Source organism: Ostrinia nubilalis, chromosome 11 (genome assembly GCF_963855985.1).
Source record: "Ostrinia nubilalis chromosome 11, ilOstNubi1.1, whole genome shotgun sequence".
NCBI lineage: Eukaryota > Metazoa > Arthropoda > Insecta > Lepidoptera > Crambidae > Ostrinia > Ostrinia nubilalis.
Genome location: NC_087098.1, coordinates 7882405 through 7902087, shown reverse-complemented (window position 1 = coordinate 7902087; position 19683 = coordinate 7882405). Strand labels below are relative to the sequence as shown.

Sequence of the window (19683 nt, the reverse complement as noted above, 5' to 3'; positions counted from 1 at the left end):
AATTAACCATAAATAGTCAACACTGAAAATTAATTTAAAGATGCGCTATGAAAATACATAATTTTGTGATTGAACAATACATGCCTAAATTATTTAAAATGGCTATAACCGGTACATCTGCTCTACTTAAATTTTTTTTTTCTTTTGTTTCAACTACTAATACTTTGTTTCTACTTTTTATTTGATTGTTAAATTAATTGGAGAATACGATTTTTAAGCTTGTGTTGGTCTAATTATTGAAATTTTACAAATAACTTGAATGTTTAATAATTTGAGTATCGTTATTAGCCTTAGTTGGGTAATAGGAAATACATTTGAAACACGTAAATTGTTGCAATTTTAGTTTTATTCATAAATAAACGAAGACTTAGAGAACATAAATAAAAGACTTTAAAAACAAATTATAAAGCAAACTGAAAATACATAAGTATAAAATATGGCAAATAACAAAACTAGATAAAAAGAAACGTACAATCAGTTTAGCAAAATTTAAAAAGTAGTATAAAAATTAAAAACCATGAACAAGCCTCGACAGCAGTAGAATAAATAAATAAGGCACTTCTTCCTATCACAGAACATAACTATTACAACCACACACCTACAAATTGTTCTACTCACGCAATATTCAATATTGTTTATATAAAAAAAAATACACATTTCGCTATTTACATGGATCCAAAACTACGTATATAAAGTGGAGATAAAGACTTTTCAATAATAGCAAGCATGAAAACAAGGAATGTAAAACGATGTTTTAATTTAATCATTAAAAGTATTAGCAATTAAATCTAGCTAGGTAGTAAATTCATCAATCTCGCGCGTGAAATTATTATATTACCTGGCTGTTTATTATTCATGACTGTACGTACAACTTCCGATTATATCCTACCGGCTTCCTTATAAATCTACTAGAGTGTAAAACTATTAAACTAGACACGAATCATAATCTTGCAGACTAGGCCCGTATTTAGAAATAAATCCCAGGTTTAACTCTATGATTCAACCTTATTTTGAGAGTAGTTTCAGAATACGGGTCGGGGCCATTTTAAAACTAAACACAGTCACGTCATCATAGCCTTGTACTTTCAAACTTTCGATAAAATTAGAAATAACTTATTATAAGACGATTCGCGATACAATTCTTATGGTAATAAATATAAATTCTATGAATGACTACGAAAACAAATTTGTGGTCATCAAATTAATTAATTTAGGGTTTACCTTGCCTGTACTGAGATCTTTAGATAAATAATTTTGTTATTAGTACAAATAAATACAAGCTGATATTAATTTTATTGTCCCAATGACATGACCAGTTTAATTTGCTTCGAGATTCTCGTAAAGTTTTCTCACATTCACAACAATTGCACAAAACTCATAGTAAATTATTGCAATGAAGAAAATATTTCAGTCTATTCGTATTGCCTAAGTTACAGTACTTACATTAACATAAAAGCAGTAGTAATGCAAAGGCAAGTATTATTCAAAATACTCGCTTCTAATCTCAAGGATACATAGAAATGTAATCTACAATATACGTACCGAAAACATATTATGTATTTAGGATAGCACCTCGCAAAATTTTAGCTCGAACACATTCATTGTACTTTACATACAAAACAATTACATTGTTTTTACACATTCCAATACGTGTAGATATCCGTAAAATCGTAAACTTAAAAAGGGTATCCTTACTTTTAACTATTTTTACATTTATACAGAATGATCGGTACACATTCTAGGAATATGTATAGTAAGATTAAATTTCTTTTGATGTGTCTACCCAACTTTACCTTGAAATGCATGCGATTTTGATTCTTCTCTAGAATGAAATCTTGTTAAACATATTCCTACTTGATTCAAAACGACCGAGAATATCATTTAAATCAAGCTCAACCTTCCATTTGTAGATTTCGTCTCCTTTTCTATGTATTGTTAATAACTATAACACAGCCAAAACACACTTGCAAGTATCCACCGATCAAATCAGAAGAGTAGAGTGGGGGTCTTCAACCGAGCGAGAACATCGACTGTTTGTTGGGCATCTTCTGTCTTAGTTTCTTGAGGAACTCTCGTGCTTGCTTGTCACCTTGTCGGGTCTCTAAAGCCTTGATCGCCTCTCCATCTATTGAACAAAACAATTGCTTACTTTTAATACGTAAGTAACTCTATTATATGTAGAAGAGTTGAAGTCTGTATTAAGGACGCGTCATCAAAAGTCAGTTAAAAAGTTATTTCTTGAGATATGTCAGGTATCTCCGCCTAAGTACCGCTAGATGCACACAAATATTGAGCTATTTTTAAATACTGACAACATCTTTAAATATGACTCAAACAAAATATAATTCAATCAAAACTAAATGAGATGAGCACAAATTGTGCAATGCTACTTGATGCTACTTCATAAACGTATTCTGTCTATTTATCTGTCATTACGAAGATGATAAACAACGCAGTATGCTAAAGTGCATTTAGTGATAGAATAACTAATAATACTCGTAAATGACATCAAAATGCACTTATCAGCTTGTAGACTTAAGTGAGAAGATTGCAAGTACTTGTTTATTGAATACGTAGCTAGTACCGTAATGATACTTGTATAGTGATGCTAACATTATACAACAAAACGGGAAAATTATTACACCGTTGAAATGAACTTAAATATAACGTTGCTCACCCTGTCCTCTTTTATAGAATCACTTTTAAAAGTTACTTGTGTGTACTGATCTAAGATAAAAGTTCTGGTCAACGTATAGATACACCTCTCCCACGAAAGTGTTACTCACACTACGTACCCTCGAAATAATGGCTGTTAAACTTCACTTAAGTAGGTACTGACCTAAGTTACTCGGCCTGCTAAGCGGCAGTAGTTGCTGAGGCAGACTCGAGACAGTCGCGGGCGTGTCCGGCACCTCGCTGAAGTGAAGATACGCCTCTCCCACGAAAGTTTTGCTCACTCTGTCCTCTTCAGTCACAGATAAAATCACTGTTAAACTTTACTTTTGTACTGACCTAAGTTACTCGGCCTGCTAAGCGGCAGTAGTTGCTGAGGCAGACTCGAGATAGGCGCGGGCGTGTCCGGCACCTCGCTGAAGTGAAGATACGCCTCTCCCACGAAAGTGTTGCTAACACTGTCCTCTTTGAAACAATCACTTTAAGTTACTGACCTAAGTTACTCGGCCTGCTAAGTGGCAGTAGTTGCTGAGGCAGACTCGAGATAAGCGCGGGCGTGTCCGGCACCTCGCTGAAGTGAAGATACGCCTCTCCCACGAAAGTGTTGCTCACTCTGTCCTCTTCAGTCACAGATAAAATCACTGTTAAACTTTACTTTTGTACTGACCTAAGTTACTCGGCCTGCTAAGCGGCAGTAGTTGCTGAGGCAGACTCGAGATAGGCGCGGGCGTGTCCGGCACCTCGCTGAAGTGAAGATACGCCTCTCCCACGAAAGTTTTGCTCACTCTGTCCTCTTCAGTCACAGATAAAATCACTGTTAAACTTTACTTTTGTACTGACCTAAGTTACTCGGCCTGCTAAGCGGCAGTAGTTGCTGAGGCAGACTCGAGATAGGCGCGGGCGTGTCCGGCACCTCGCTGAAGTGAAGATACGCCTCTCCCACGAAAGTGTTGCTAACACTGTCCTCTTTGAAACAATCACTTTAAGTTACTGACCTAAGTTACTCGGCCTGCTAAGTGGCAGTAGTTGCTGAGGCAGACTCGAGATAAGCGCGGGCGTGTCCGGCACCTCGCTGAAGTGAAGATACGCCTCTCCCACGAAAGTGTTGCTCACTCTGTCCTCTTCAGTCACAGATAAAATCACTGTTAAACTTTACTTTTGTTTTTACTAGGCCTGCTAAGCGGCAGTAGTTGCTGAGGCAGACTCGAGACAGTCGCGGGCGTGTCCGGCACCTCGCTAAAGTGAAGATACGCCTCTCCCACGAAAGTATTACTCACTGTTCTCTTGAAGAATACTTATCGTTGTTAAAAGTTACTTATGTGTACTGACCTAAGTTACTCGGCCTGCTAAGCGGCAGTAGTTGCTGAGGCAGACTCGAGATAGGCGCGGGCGTGTCCGGCACCTCGCTGAAGTGAAGATACGCCTCTCCCACGAATGTTGCTAACACTGTCCTCTTTAAAACAATCACTTTAAGTTACTAACCTAAGTTACTCGGCCTGCTAAGCGGCAGTAGTTGCTGAAGCAGACTCGAGACAGGCGCGGGCGTGACCGTCACCTCGCTGAAGTGAAGATACGCCTCTCCCACGAAAGTGTTGCTAACACTGTCCTCTTTAAAACAATCACTTTAAGTTACTGACCTAAGTTACTCGGCCTGCTAAGTGGCAGTAGTTGCTGAGGCAGACTCGAGACAGGCGCGGGCGTGTCCGGCACCTCGCTGAAGTGAAGATACGCCTCTCCCACGAGTGTTGCTAACACTGTCCTCTTTAAAACAATCACTTTAAGTTACTGGCCTAAGTTACTCGGCCTGCTAAGCGGCAGTAGTTGCTGAGGCAGACTCGAGATAGGCGCGGGCGTGTCCGGCACCTCGCTGAAGTGAAGATACGCCTCTCCCACGAAAGTGTTGCTAACACTGTCCTCTTTAAAACAATCACTTTAAGTTACTGACCTAAGTTACTCGGCCTGCTAAGTGGCAGTAGTTGCTGAGGCAGACTCGAGATAAGCGCGGGCGTGTCCGGCACCTCGCTGAAGTGAAGATACGCCTCTCCCACGAGTGTTGCTAACACTGTCCTCTTTAAAACAATCACTTTAAGTTACTGGCCTAAGTTACTCGGCCTGCTAAGCGGCAGTAGTTGCTGAGGCAGACTCGAGATAGGCGCGGGCGTGTCCGGCACCTCGCTGAAGTGAAGATACGCCTCTCCCACGAAAGTGTTGCTAACACTGTCCTCTTTAAAACAATCACTTTAAGTTACTGACCTAAGTTACTCGGCCTGCTAAGTGGCAGTAGTTGCTGAGGCAGACTCGAGATAAGCGCGGGCGTGTCCGGCACCTCGCTGAAGTGAAGATACGCCTCTCCCACGAGTGTTGCTAACACTGTCCTCTTTAAAACAATCACTTTAAGTTACTGGCCTAAGTTACTCGGCCTGCTAAGCGGCAGTAGTTGCTGAGGCAGACTCGAGACAGTCGCGGGCGTGTCCGGCACCTCGCTGAAGTGAAGATACGCCTCTCCCACGAAAGTTTTGCTCACTCTGTCCTCTTCAGTCACAGATAAAATCACTGTTAAACTTTACTTTTGTACTGACCTAAGTTACTCGGCCTGCTAAGCGGCAGTAGTTGCTGAGGCAGACTCGAGATAGGCGCGGGCGTGTCCGGCACCTCGCTGAAGTGAAGATACGCCTCTCCCACGAAAGTGTTGCTAACACTGTCCTCTTTGAAACAATCACTTTAAGTTACTGACCTAAGTTACTCGGCCTGCTAAGTGGCAGTAGTTGCTGAGGCAGACTCGAGATAAGCGCGGGCGTGTCCGGCACCTCGCTGAAGTGAAGATACGCCTCTCCCACGAAAGTGTTGCTCACTCTGTCCTCTTCAGTCACAGATAAAATCACTGTTAAACTTTACTTTTGTTTTTACTAGGCCTGCTAAGCGGCAGTAGTTGCTGAGGCAGACTCGAGACAGTCGCGGGCGTGTCCGGCACCTCGCTAAAGTGAAGATACGCCTCTCCCACGAAAGTATTACTCACTGTTCTCTTGAAGAATACTTATCGTTGTTAAAAGTTACTTATGTGTACTGACCTAAGTTACTCGGCCTGCTAAGCGGCAGTAGTTGCTGAGGCAGACTCGAGATAGGCGCGGGCGTGTCCGGCACCTCGCTGAAGTGAAGATACGCCTCTCCCACGAATGTTGCTAACACTGTCCTCTTTAAAACAATCACTTTAAGTTACTGACCTAAGTTACTCGGCCTGCTAAGTGACAGTAGTTGCTGAGGCAGACTAGAGATAGACGGGGGTGTGTCTGGAACCTCGCTGAAGTGAAGATACGCCTCTCCCACGAAAGTGTTGCTAACACTGTCCTCTTTAAAACAATCGCTTTAAGTTACTGACCTAAGTTACTCGGCCTGCTAAGCGGTAATAATTGCTGAGGCAGACTCGAGATAGGCGCGGGCGTGTCCGGCACCTCGCTGAAGTGAAGATACGCCTCTCCCACGAAAGTGTTGCTAACACTGTCCTCTTTAAAACAATGATCACTTTAAGTTACTGACCTAAGTTACTCGGCCTGCTAAGCGGCAATAATTGCTGAGGCAGACTCGAGATAGGCGCGGGCGTGACCGTCACCTCGCTGAAGTGAAGATACGCCTCTCCCACGAAACTGTTGCTAACACTGTCCTCTTTAAAACAATCACTTTAAGTTACTGACCTAAGTTACTCGGCCTGCTAAGCGGCAGTAGTTGCTGAAGCAAACTCGAGGTAGGCGCGGGCGTGTCAGGCACCTCGCTGAAGTGAAGATACGCCTTTCCCACGAAAGTGTTGCTCACTCTGTCCTCTTCAGTCACAGATAAAATCACTGTTAAACTTTACTTTTGTACTGACCTAAGTTACTCGGCCTGCTAAGCGGCAGTAGTTGCTGAGGCAGACTCGAGATAGGCGCGGGCGTGTCAGGCACCTCGCTGAAGTGAAGATACGCCTCTCCCACGAAAGTGTTGCTGACGCTGAACATGTCCTTGTCCTTGATAACGAACTGCATCAGACCGTCCGCTTCGCGACGCTGCTCGTGGGTGAGGGGTCTGTGAAGAAATGATGTTTTTAGAGTTGTTGACACACTTCTCTAAATATGCTTATCCCACGGATTTTTGCCATAAAAACTTATAATCACGTCACTACTACATCACCTTGATTACCTACACTTCTTGCTAATATTGCTAAGAGCAGTTAAACTCAAATTAACTAATACTAATTTTATTCTTGTTACCCGATATAATATTACGAAAGTGGTTAAGTAGGTAGGGTACATCGTTTTTTGATGATTTTTACCATTTTAATAAATAGTTTGTTGTGCAAAAAAAATAGACAACAATATTAAACAATGTAGTTGTTATCGCCTACTTTTTACATAATTTACTGCATTCTGCAAAGTAAGTAATAGGGAGGTATATACTTTTTATTACTTTGTTATTCCGTCGCAATAAAAACAATTTGCAATAAGTTATTTATAATAATTTAACGTGCAATCAAGTGATACTCACATAATAAACATCTCATCGTAGAGCGGGAAGAGATTCTTGTTGTGTGTTTGTGTTTTCGGCTTCACTACATTCGCAAACGAGTCTTCCGGCAGTAAGGAAACTCGGACGTAGGAATCGCAGAGACCTAAAATGAATATTAAACTCATATCAAATATTGTCAAAAACACAGGTCAAATTATCCTTTAAAAATCCCTGCTAAAGTCTGTGCCACGGACTCTTTAGTCGCGCGACACTGGCCACTAAGAAAATTTTGAACGACTAATTTTGTTTTTCTTTTGTTTTTTCTAATCTCGACTATCGTTTTTGCACTCTAAAAAAATTATTTACCAAATAAACAATTATTATTACAAACGACACAACATATTGGGAACATCGAGCAATAATAGGTAAAGCAATACACACTATAAGTATTTTATTTACTTATTTATACTAGACATACCATTAGAATCCGCAGGCGTTAAATTCCTCGCGTTCATGATCTCAATTTTCAAATTATCCTCAATGAACTGCGCTCTCACAGTCAACATGCCCATCTTGGGTTCAGTGATCGCCTGTTGCTCCTGCCACCTTTCTAGGTAGTACTGATGAATCAGTTCCCTAGTCTCCATACCGTTCAGCTTCAACAAATACTCCACCTTCTTCAAAGTGTCGTCTTTTTCCATCTCCTTGTTATCTTGACGGAACGATTGGATCATAATGTTCAAACACTCGTGGAGATTCGAAAAGAAACTTGGTGGACGGCGTTTCTGTAAAATTAAGTTTTTATAAGGACAAGGCAAAGTAGACTCTATTGCCATCACCACAATGCTTAGACAAACTCAAGGTCAGATAGAAACAGGGAGATAGTTCTTATTAATTCGAGGAGAAATGTCAACAATACTAAGTGAGAGAAGTTTTATAATACAAACAAGGTCTCAAGAAATAATACAATGTTACTCTGAAAGATTTTAGTGCTATAAAACACCACCACCGTTTTAATTCATTATTGTTTAGTTAATTAGAAGTTAATGAATAAATTATATTAACAAGATAATAACAATAAAGTTAATTTTAAAATGAAATGTCCTTTCAGTGTCGATCTCTCTGTTTCTGTATATAGGAACCACCACCAAAACATGCTATGTACTATATGTCGGTATTTAAGTTTAATTCGTAGCTTTTGTTTCTACATTAATGTAGACATGCGTAGCATGCGATGCATATATGTGTCGAAATGGAATAGCTATAAATATTATAATGCATTGGACACTAGCCGACTTTTCTGCTCTTCAGATAACACCCCTATAGGGATTTAGGACTTAAGGTACATAAGGCCATTCATATCTAAAAAGCCGTATTATAAAACAAGCATTAATAAAGATAATGATTTCGAAAAAAAAGTGTATTGACAACTTTTAAGTATATTTGGATTCTTTATATGCATAGACTCGACAAGTAAGCTACCTTCGGTTTTTTAAAACAAGTAACGATAGATAGATAGATAGATAAATGCTTAAAACTGTATAAACTGAAGTTTCAATAGGAATGCTAGGATCAAAACTAAAAAGGAATTATCCTGACTAATATAACGAAATCTTTACAAAAAATGTAAGAACTAGAGGAGGACTCGCTTTGTTAAAACTCTTACCCTCTCTCGCGTTTATTATTATGAATAATAACTAAACTCGTATATTTTATAACACGGCCCTAAATGCATATAACATTCAACAAAAATCGCACATGCCGCTCATCTTCTATACGACAACACAAAACATGACAACTTTTGGACATTTTCTAACAATCATGGAAGCTCTAACAATCATATTTTGGGGAGTTATAACTCGGCAACATCAATTAAAGCGCAAACGTGAACTAAGAGTAGGCGCACACCGTTGATTTTTCGTCGGTCGATAGTTTAGTCGGGCAGTTGATCAGTATGGGCATGTATGGGAGTGCGCACACTACGCCGATTCGATTTGGCCGATTCTTCATACAAATTAAAATCGGGCACAACTATCGGCCAACTAAAAATCAACGGTGTGCGCCTACTCTAATATGGCTTTAATAATAAAAGTGTACATTTATTATTGTGCTTTTAAGGAAAATTCATAAATAAATGCTACAGAATAAGTTACTAAAAGTAAATATGTAATTATAAAATCTAGTTACTGATTATCACATAATTATTGATAGCGCTATTTTTATGCTATCTAGAAAATCCAAAAGAAATACGATCAATTCATGTAAACTAATTATTAAATTATTTAGTTCAATTCTGTTGGCAATAAATTGCAAAATATAATATAACCAATAATTTTATAGTTTTTGTAAGTAACCTAGTGTCGCTATATTAAAGTTGCCGAGTTATAAACATATAACATATAATATATAACACAATAACATAACAAATATGCAAGGTGCTATCAGTGTGTGTTTTACCGCACGCTCTAAGTGGACGGCGTCCGTTTTGCTCAAGCGCCGCGGGTCGATATAGCGTGATATCTTTTGTCTTCGGCGCTAATAAACAATAAATTATATTACTATTGTTCTATAAACAAAACATAAACAAATAACTATAAATAAAATTTTTTAATTGTTAAAAACAATATAATTTTGTGAGTGTGCGCACTTCTAAGTAATATTGCAGTAGCGTGCGTATATGCTATATTATTTACCCGAAAATATACATAGCTGGGAGATACTTTGTTTTTGCCAAAATATCTACGCCTAATAAAGCTGATACGGTCGGAGAGTGTCTCTTTCTACAAACGAAATTAGTTATTAGTAATAAGTTAGTCTTCATGTGTTAAGTTAAAGAATTCAGTGAAAATACTTTTACCCAATATAGCCTACGTAGAGAAATAACATCAAAATACAAGTATATTAACTATATACATCTACAGTTAACTACTAAACCCAAAATCCACTGAATCCCATAATAAAAGTGTATCGAATAATAGTTATCATGATACGATTGTTATCACTATGCAAGTTACACGCTGTTAATTTGTTAATACAAAACTGTTTGTTACATGTAACACACATACCTCTCTGTTGAGTTGGATGAGATCATACAATACGTCGCCAAGTTGTTTCCACACGATTTCTAAGGTTCTGGAGAAGTTTTCGTTGTTCAAATGCTGGTAAAGTGTGTCGAGGTTGGCTTCGAGGTAGCGCATGACGCGGTCCATGCTGGAACAGTCTTGGTGGAGCAGTTCAGCCCCTTCCACTAGGAAACGTTTTATTGATGGCATCATCTGTAACAGAGAGATAATCGTTATTGTAAATGTAAGTTATATGTTGAAAATGATCAACAATTAGAAAATGCAACTTTATTTTTGTTAAAGCTAACTATAACACGGAGGACACAGGATTCATAATACAAAAACAAAATGACAATAACAAATACGTACCCTCTTAACCATTTCCTGTAGCAGATCTACAATTTTGTTATTTACAGTGTCTATTGCATTAGCCATCACATTCTGTAACGTTTGCTTACATCTGAAAAAAAAAATATAATTGTTAGTTTTGTTTAATTCTCAAGAAAATTGTAGATACTTTTAAACTTTTCATACCTATATCCGCGCAATAAGAGCGACTATTCCTGTTTTTTTTTCTCATACCAAGTTAATCAGTATTCTGTACAGTAATTTTAGCACTAACACAAATACGAAATTAGCAAGATATCTGACCTTTGCGCCTCAATAGGAGATTTGGCCTCGCACATCTTGTGTATAATCTCCTCCATGCCCAACTCCTGGACAAACGGCTCTAAGCTCTGCCGCACGTAATCTATGTTGTTTATGGCCACGCACCACTCGGTGGTCACCTCGAAGCGCTCTTCGTAAACTGTGGTCACTGTGCCAATGTCGCTGACGCGCTTCTCCATTTTGTCCGCGTATGTTACGCAGCAACGGCAGATGTCCTGTGAGAATGGATTATGAATTGACACTATCCTTTCACACTGATTGGGGTTGGTTTATATTATAAGTCAGACAGAGCTGTTATAAGTCTTTAAAAGGATTAAAAACATACAACAATCAGATTTTTTTTGGATTCTACCCATGATGTTGCATAGTACTGCAAAGAATAATTAAAAGTATTGAAACTTCAATATCATATCGACAATATAGCTTAGAGAAAAAAATCTTTTTTTTTTCAGTTAGTGGAATTTAAATGCTCTTGTAATCGGAACTAATGGAGTATTTGAAAAAGTCGCTTAAAAGGGATGATATGGGACCATTACAACATATTTCACTGGACATTGACACGATTAACGTCTTTCATTTGTTTACAACTATACAGAACCACTGGTCTGTCTTTACTGGTAGTCTTTATCAAACAAAATAAAATACGGAGATACTACTCACATCAATGATTTTAGCTACAAAAGTATAGCAGCCTTCCACGTCAGGCCACGCCAGCTGTTGCCAGAATATCTTGATCTGGTAGAATATAGCCAGCGTGTCCACTCCAGAACTGCTATACTTGACGTTGGTGTCCACTTGAACCAAGTTGTCCAAATCCACGGCTTTCTCGACGCGGGTCTTGGCTTTCTCTGCAGCTATCTCCAGCCACTTGGCAACGCCTCCAAAGAACCATGAGTGGAACTGGGATATGGAGTAGTTACTCCATTCTGTCTCGTTTAGACCTTGTCCTAAGCTGTAATTAAAAATGGCCATAGATTACACCGGTCGACAAAAAAAATTTTTTTTTTTGCGCATGGATTTTACTTATTATATTCTGATTATATAAGCAAATTTATATAAAAAAAAGTGCGATTACAAATCAAAAATATTTGCTTTTTAAGAAGTTATAACGATTTGAATTTTCCATCTTCATAGTAGAATGTCTCTAAAGATGCACGTCCCATCCTCATTGGGATATATTTATAGATAATTATGGGGGCTTATTCGCAAGAACAAGGGGCACGCTTTCATCAAAATATAGTGGGATTTGAGAAACGACGTTACCAAGGCCAGTATACTGAAAGCATGATAGGGTTAGATTTTTATGAGAAAAATCTTCTATGGAACATGACAGGAATTTAGAACTTTTCATTTTTAATAAATATTTGGACTCTATTTTAAATTTTCTCTTATGAGAATGAATCTTAAATGGATGTTTGGTATGTTTTAATAAATAGAAAGAATGAAAGAAAGAAAGAAAAAAAAAATATTTGGCAACAAATTGAATCATCTCTATGTTCATGTTTCATACATTCATTGATATGAATTTTTCTATTTTTTACACATAAAAGCAAATTCAGAACATTTTTTTGTTGTTATTATTATTTCTAGGTTACAAAGCAATAAAAATAAGCTATGCATAACCCGTGCGCAAAAATGCTGTAGACAGTTGTTATTTATGTGACATTATCGAGTTAAGCACATTAAGCAGTTGTATTGGGAGCTATTTTTGGTCAACAAAAATGAACTTCACGATTCTATTCTACCGCGATACAAGCCCAGCCTAATACATCTACACTAATATTATAAAGAGGAAAACTTTGTTTGTTTGTTTGGTTGTAATGAATAGGCTCAAAAACTACTGGACCGTTTTTAAAAATTCTTTCACCATTCGAAAGCTACATTATCCTCGAGTAACATAGGATAAATTTTATTTTGAAAAAAAAAATAGGGTTCCGTAAAATATCTAGATACTGTAGTTCACGCGCGCGAAGCCGCGGGCGGAAAGCTAGTTAATAATAATTTCCTGTGAACGTTTTGCTGGCAATACAATGTCTTTTTACTTTACAGAAAACAGGTTTAGTCACTTGGCCCGTTTTCACTATCAATCCCCAATTTTTAAGTAACCCCTATGGTAACACATGGATTTTTTTCATATGATGGAATGGATGGTGAAAACGGGCTTTACTATCTTCTCGAGTGCCTACGGAAACTTAATATAGTATAAAGCCTGGTTCGTGAGCAGTGAGCTTGGGGTCATCGGACGGGATTCTACGTGCTCACGGACCAGGCTTTACAATAAATACTTACGTTAAAAACCTCTGCAACGTCAAATACAGCTCAAAGAGCGTAGTGCCCATCGCCATTGATTCCGTCTCGCTGTTTCCATTATTCCCTCCCGCTAAATGCACACTACTGGTCGAGCCAATCTTCACTCGAGCCAAACTCTCGCACACTTGTATGACCTCAGGCTCTACTAACGATGATATCTTGTTCTCGTATAGACCGTACAACGACTTCGAATATGGGAACGACATTACTCTGGAATAAACAGTCAATTTAATTAATAAATCAATCTTAAAGCTCCTCAATAATTTAATAAGTCACAACGACTTTCTAAAACACTGAATTTAAGTTGCTGCTAAACAATCGCAACTTGTACCAATTAGGGCTATCGTTTTTATACTTAACAGTTGGCACCCCTGGCGATTGACTCTACAGTGGCGCCATCTTGATGAGTGCAAATACGATAGTCCTCCTACCACTTTCGCGCTCACCAGTTGGCGCCACTGTCTTCGCTACTAGCAAGTGAGAGGACCTTACTCTACAGTGGCGCCAACTGGTGAGCGCTAAAACGATAGCCCTCATTACTTTAAATATTGAACGAAACCATAATTTTGGCAAAAATATGTGCTTATGTGGACGAGACAGTTTTTATATTATTTTTATTAAACATTGATAAAGAAAGTGAATTACTTACTCAACAAATACTCTGTCATAGTATTCGACTGCTCGCTGTAGATCAGACCGCACTAACTGTATTACTCTAATAAGATGCTGAAGCCTCGAATCCTCCGTCTTGTCTTTGCACTCATTATTGTCCAGAATATGAACAAACCAGTCCGACGCGCCTTGAATGACCGCTTGGTTCAACACCTCATGGATGGTCAACTTTTGGCCTTCTCTCAACCACCCATACAACGTGGAAGGAAACAAATCGACGGTCTCTGGCTGGTCCAATACTGATAGTTTGTACAGAATCTTCAGCACTTCTCTGAGCGTTTTCATCACAGTTTTGTCGCCGGCAGTCTTTTTCCTCAGTTTCCTGATGTGGCTGTAACAGGTTGGGAGTAGCTTCTTGGCGCCGTCCCAGAAAAGCTTTCCATCCTCTTCACTGACGAGCCCTGTGTGAAATATGATACACCACTTAGAACTCAATCACGTTAGGTAGTTCTAATATCTAATGTATTGGTATGTGGTTACGATGACCTCTTTGAACTTTGCCAACTCATAAATGAAAGATCGTTGGCTCATAATGAAATTCATTTTTCCATTGCCTAAAAGAGTCTCCACTATGTACTTAAAGCTGTTGTCCAATAAAATAAAACGCAGATATGCTCGAATATGCTCGCTTGTATGATTGATAGATAGATAAAAGGTTTATTTGCAAAACACACTGACACGCAATAAGCAAAAAGTAAGAGTAACAAACACAGGAGTGGCAGAAAAATAACGGGACTATTCCCACCTCTCGTTCCTACCGCTGCAACTCCTGTGTAGCCAGGATCTACAGCTTGACCGCTATAAAAACGCAACCAATGAAGGTCAAGTTTATCCCGGGGAAAAATAGTGACTCCTCCGCTAAGGTGGAAGTGTGCCGCAGCGATGCAAAAAAGCAGAAGCTGCAGTATGAAGCACTCACCAGACTGCAGTGGCTTGGTCAGCTTATCCAACAGCTGGTTGAACAGCGCGAAACTGAGCGGGTGGTCAGGTGTGACTGCGCAGAACACGCTCCACTGCGCGAGACAGTTGTCGGTTGGCGTGAGACCGCTCTGAGCGGCATGCTGTGTGAGGATCGCTTCGGCCGGCGCGCTGAAGTTGCCGCACCACCAAAATGGCGCCACCTGGAGTTTAATTTGAAAATAACATCAGTTTTATTTGTGTTTAATCATTGTTACTACGGTATCTCTAGGAGATTTAAATGTATTTTTTAACATCTTCGGATCGAACACAATAATAATAATTTATAGTCCAATGCGGGCATGAAGTCATTTGCTAAATAAAAACAACAAATGTTGAGATAAAAGTTGTTTTCGCGTGTCATTAACAACTCCGCAGAATTAAACGTACTTTTGGATCTTTACTGCATCTTGAAGTAAAGATTAAAATTGTGCATTTGTTTTCTGAAAAATATCTGATTCAACTATGTAATCATCACTATTTATTTGTGCAATTGCATCAGCGCTATTAATAATCATCTTCACAACCCACACCAGTTGGCAGTCGTGTATCCAGGAACAATGAATATTATCTTGGAGTCAAATGTCTCTATAATGTTTATTTACATAATGCAAACAAATACATATCGGAATCGAGCCCACTACTGACCACTTATAGATAAGATCAAGGACATGAGATGATTAGAGGCAATCAGATATCTTATAACTCAAAATCAGTAGCTTGTAACTTCTCAGCATAATTTATCTACTGCTCACCTTAATACAAAACTAATGTCTGCCACATGATATTAAAGTTATAAATACACCTTAAGGTAAATCTACTTCGAGGTATTTATGTAGCTCATTAAAAATCATCATCAGGACATTTCAGTCAGTCTCTAAATGAACGCACGAATGAAACACGCCCTTTTTAATTTACTAGAAGCAAATGGGAGATAATATCGAAAGGTGAGATTTTGGATAAAAATACAGTGCGAGTCTTGATAAAGTGCACATATGAAAATAGGTGAAACTAGACTAATTTTTATCGAAGGAAAAAATGACAAAAAATATCTGAGATTTTTTTAAAACAAATTACAGATTTTTTTCTTTTAATTACTATTGTAAAGAAAACTTTATAACTTTTGAACTAAGAGGTATAATAATATCCTGATGAAATAAAAACAGTAATAATGCTAGATAACATATCATTACCTTCGAGCTCTCCAGCTCATGCAGCAGCAGTATCCTCAGCAGATGTCGGTGTTCCTGTGCTGCCACTTGCGAGTTCTTCTCGGAGGAGAAGTTCAGGCGCACCTTGACCACGCCTTGCCGACGTAGCTTGCTCTTCTTGCTGAGGTTGAACCACATCGTCATGCCACCGGCTGGGATGGACTGTGGATAGATTATTTAGAATATTTTATTAATTAAGCAATGAACTTTCTATCTATCATCATCATTTTAGTACTTTCTTTGCAATTTTATTGTAGTACTTTCTATCATCATCAGCTCATTTAGTTTCCACTGCAATAGAACGTTCCTCTATACTCTATTATATTTACTACACTCCTCACACTGGCCAAACAGGTTGGGGATTGGGGAGGCCTGAAGTTTTCATGTGCCTATTTTGCGTGGTGTACAATAAAGTTTATTCTATCTATCGATCGCTGAAAGCGTAGCTCTAGAAACAATTCAATAAGTAAATAACTATAAATAGCTTAATTAAGATTCTTCCCGTTCATTAATATCCTTGAAATTTACAAAACTGCAAATCATTAGATGATATTCATACGGTCATCGTTCATAGATAAATAATAGTTTGAACTAAAACCGGCCCACTGATATTGGACTCAGAATTTAATCCACTAGGATACATTTTTCACGGCTTTATCTTCGAGTGATAACATTATCTATCTTACTAAGTAGAAGTTTCTAAAATAACAGAAGCTTGAATACTGTAGCAAAGCGGATAAAATTATTGAAGGTACATACTTGCAGAGTATTTGTATACTTGCAGACTACTAGTCTCAGTGCACGACACTTCGTCAATCACAGAACAGCGGACGGAGGTCCCCTATTAGTATTTCCACGTCCTTTCATTGTGAGGACACAATACAGAATACTTATAAGGGGCAATCCCAACTCTCGTTCCCACAAATAAAACCCTTCGACCTATTCACACATGCCCGCCGAATATATGAATCAGACCGGGTAGTCCCCCCGAGGAGTGATACTAAAACCCGCAATTAAATTAAATACAATTTAATATATCGTAATTCATGTTTGACTGACCTCTTAAAATAACGTAACCACAAGCAAAATATAATTATACCTACTACATTAAAATCCATAAAACAATAATTACGTAAGTAATGTTGATAATATTGAGCATTTTGTATTATACCAGCAATAACAAAATCGTTAAAAAACTGATGTTCTATGCAAAACAAGCTGTCGTTCCAATAACACAATTTTTACTCAATACTCAATACGTTTATTGCTTCCATAATAGTAGTACCTAATCAAAGGATACATAGTGAGCTTTTTGGATGAGCTTAGCGAGCTAGGAAGCGACATAGCCCAACGGATAAGCAAGCTGAAGTGGCAATGGACAGGGCACATAGTACGCAGAACTGACGGCCGATGGGGCAGCAAGGTTCTAGAGTGGAGGCCGCTTACCGGAAAACGCAGCGTGGAACGTCCACCCACAAGGTGGACCGACGACATCATAAAGTTAGCAAGAAGGCGCTGGACGCAGGCCGCTACCAACCGGGCAACATGGAAAGCATTGGGGGAGGCCTATGTTCAGCAGTGGACGTCCTATGGCTGAGATGATGATGATGAACCTACCTTTAGCGGTATATTTGACGTGCCGATAAGCTCATTATCGTGTTTCCCAGTGGATGCCGTGATGGCAATCTCCTTCATCAGTTTCCGGAGGCCCTTCACACCTTTGACTTCGAATATCTTCGTCATTTTCTCCTTTACTGTCTCAGCTGGATCAAAGTCCCTAGAATAAACAGACGTACGGTTTTTTATGTTCGAAAAATGTAATAAAAATCCCTAATACTTAGATAATAGATAAAAATTGAATGAGAAATATTAGAGATATGACAATTTAAAATAATACTATAGTCATAAACTTCAAGTCTTTAATTAATTGCAATGTGTGTTTTAAATAATGTTCAATTTTATTAAGTCGCGTAATGCAATAATTAATAACTTCGTCTCTCACAATTCGAGAGTCACAAGTATGTTGTAATACTACATTATCAATTGCTAAATATCCTCAACAAATGTTTAGTTACAAATAGTATTGAATCTCAGTTAGTGCACAGAAACAGCTAAATCGAGTAAAATATAACAAACTCACCAAACTTCTAAACAAAGCGAGTCTTCGTGTAGGTTTCCGGGCATCGGTCTGCAACAAATACGTCCTGTTTAAATGTATGCTACAAATATGTTAGTATACAATATGCATTACTTTAACAAGGCCGAACTCTCCCTACTGCCAAGAGCAAGACCTGAGGCTAATGCAGTCGTAAACGGTGAACTTTACGATTGCTTCCATACAATGAGCGAGCGTACTCTAACAACATTTTCGCATAAACTCTACACTGTGTACTAAACGAAAGTATTTCCGATACATTACTAAGTAACAGACTCGAAATAGATAAAACTGACCTTTTTTATAGGCCTACATAGTATTCTTGTAGACTTCATTTCACTCTTGAATAAGTTGAGTAAGCGAATTAAAATAGTCATTACAAAACTCTACTACATGCGACATGAAGAAAACAGATAATACAATACTTACAAAGAAAAATGCTCCTCCCATAACGGATTGAGGGTTCCTGACTTCACCGAAGTGTTGTACCTATGCGATGAATTTGACATCAGATATATCGTGACGAACGGATCGCTGAGACCATTGGGGTCTTTGGGCACGAGGTCTTTCGCCTCTATGACTTCCACATTCAGCATCAGTTCCGGAGGCTCCTTCGCCTCCGCCTGAGTCAGCAGTTCTGTGTGTTTGTCGTTTGATATCTTGAAAGCTTCTTGGACGTATGACAACATCGCCTGCTCGCCCACCTCGCACCCTACGTCACATCCCCCGACATTGTGCAAAATCTCATACAATACCTCAAGGTAGAGCTCATCAATCTGAAATTAAACAGAAACAATTTGAACCAGGTATTTTCACACCTTAGTTTCGGTGTAGCGTAAACACAACACTATTTTTAAAACTACCTATGTGGGAATAAGCACTTAGGATTACACTGGCATCAATTAGAAATATTTACACGACGAAACTAATGGTTTATTTTCAATTATAGCGCGGGTTTATAAGAAAGTTTCAAAATAGTTAACACATACCGAAGATTCATAAAAGTAATACAATTTCATTAACTATTATTTGACTTATATTGAAACGCAAATGAAATGCTTTACTGAACTAGTGCAGTGAATTCGATGTAATAAGCCCAGAGGGCGGGTGAAGTTGGTAACCAAGGTACCACCAGAACAAACCATAGCCAAACACGCGACCAATTCGGACTGTCATGTCGCGAGGAGCCCGCGGTACAACTACCCACCCTCGCTAAAACGGCAGGGTTACTGCGCCGCCGTGGGAAGCTTATTGATCACTCAAAAGCTTGGTGGTGTTTTCGATTACCCGGTCCAGTGAATAGTCTAGCTCTATATTACGATACTAGAGTCTAGCTCTGTATTAGATCAACGGAGCGAGGAATGAGGGAACACATATTTAAATCGTATCAAAACTTCCCCGAACTGGGCTAATGAGTCATCTTCGAAAGACAATGGTGTGGGAATAACACTTAAAGTGGTGACCACTGAACCAAAAAACGGCCCGTTATCATTTCTCA

The 19683-nt window shown here is 38.7% G+C and overlaps 1 protein-coding gene across 1 annotated transcript in view; it reads right to left on the bottom strand.

Annotated features, from left to right (window-relative positions):
- Window positions 1-328: 328 nt before the first annotated feature.
- Window positions 329-19683, bottom strand: part of LOC135075983 (protein unc-13 homolog 4B) — a 45855-nt gene continuing 26500 nt past the window's right edge. Inside the window, exons 4-29 of the mRNA XM_063970430.1 lie at window positions 18615-18961; window positions 18171-18218; window positions 17648-17807; window positions 16013-16192; window positions 14782-14983; window positions 13840-14263; window positions 13170-13400; window positions 11541-11832; window positions 10863-11095; window positions 10581-10671; window positions 10215-10424; window positions 7628-7934; window positions 7189-7312; window positions 6536-6729; window positions 6363-6488; window positions 6050-6175; window positions 5253-5378; window positions 5089-5205; window positions 4781-4897; window positions 4460-4589; window positions 4003-4124; window positions 3514-3639; window positions 3341-3466; window positions 3164-3293; window positions 2840-2994; window positions 329-2125 (exon numbers count right to left, since the gene is read on the bottom strand). Coding sequence (XP_063826500.1) covers window positions 2010-2125; window positions 2840-2994; window positions 3164-3293; window positions 3341-3466; window positions 3514-3639; window positions 4003-4124; window positions 4460-4589; window positions 4781-4897; window positions 5089-5205; window positions 5253-5378; window positions 6050-6175; window positions 6363-6488; window positions 6536-6729; window positions 7189-7312; window positions 7628-7934; window positions 10215-10424; window positions 10581-10671; window positions 10863-11095; window positions 11541-11832; window positions 13170-13400; window positions 13840-14263; window positions 14782-14983; window positions 16013-16192; window positions 17648-17807; window positions 18171-18218; window positions 18615-18961 — 4560 coding nt within the window. The 3' untranslated portion in view covers window positions 329-2009. The remainder of the gene's footprint in view (window positions 2126-2839; window positions 2995-3163; window positions 3294-3340; window positions 3467-3513; window positions 3640-4002; window positions 4125-4459; window positions 4590-4780; window positions 4898-5088; window positions 5206-5252; window positions 5379-6049; window positions 6176-6362; window positions 6489-6535; window positions 6730-7188; window positions 7313-7627; window positions 7935-10214; window positions 10425-10580; window positions 10672-10862; window positions 11096-11540; window positions 11833-13169; window positions 13401-13839; window positions 14264-14781; window positions 14984-16012; window positions 16193-17647; window positions 17808-18170; window positions 18219-18614; window positions 18962-19683) is intronic.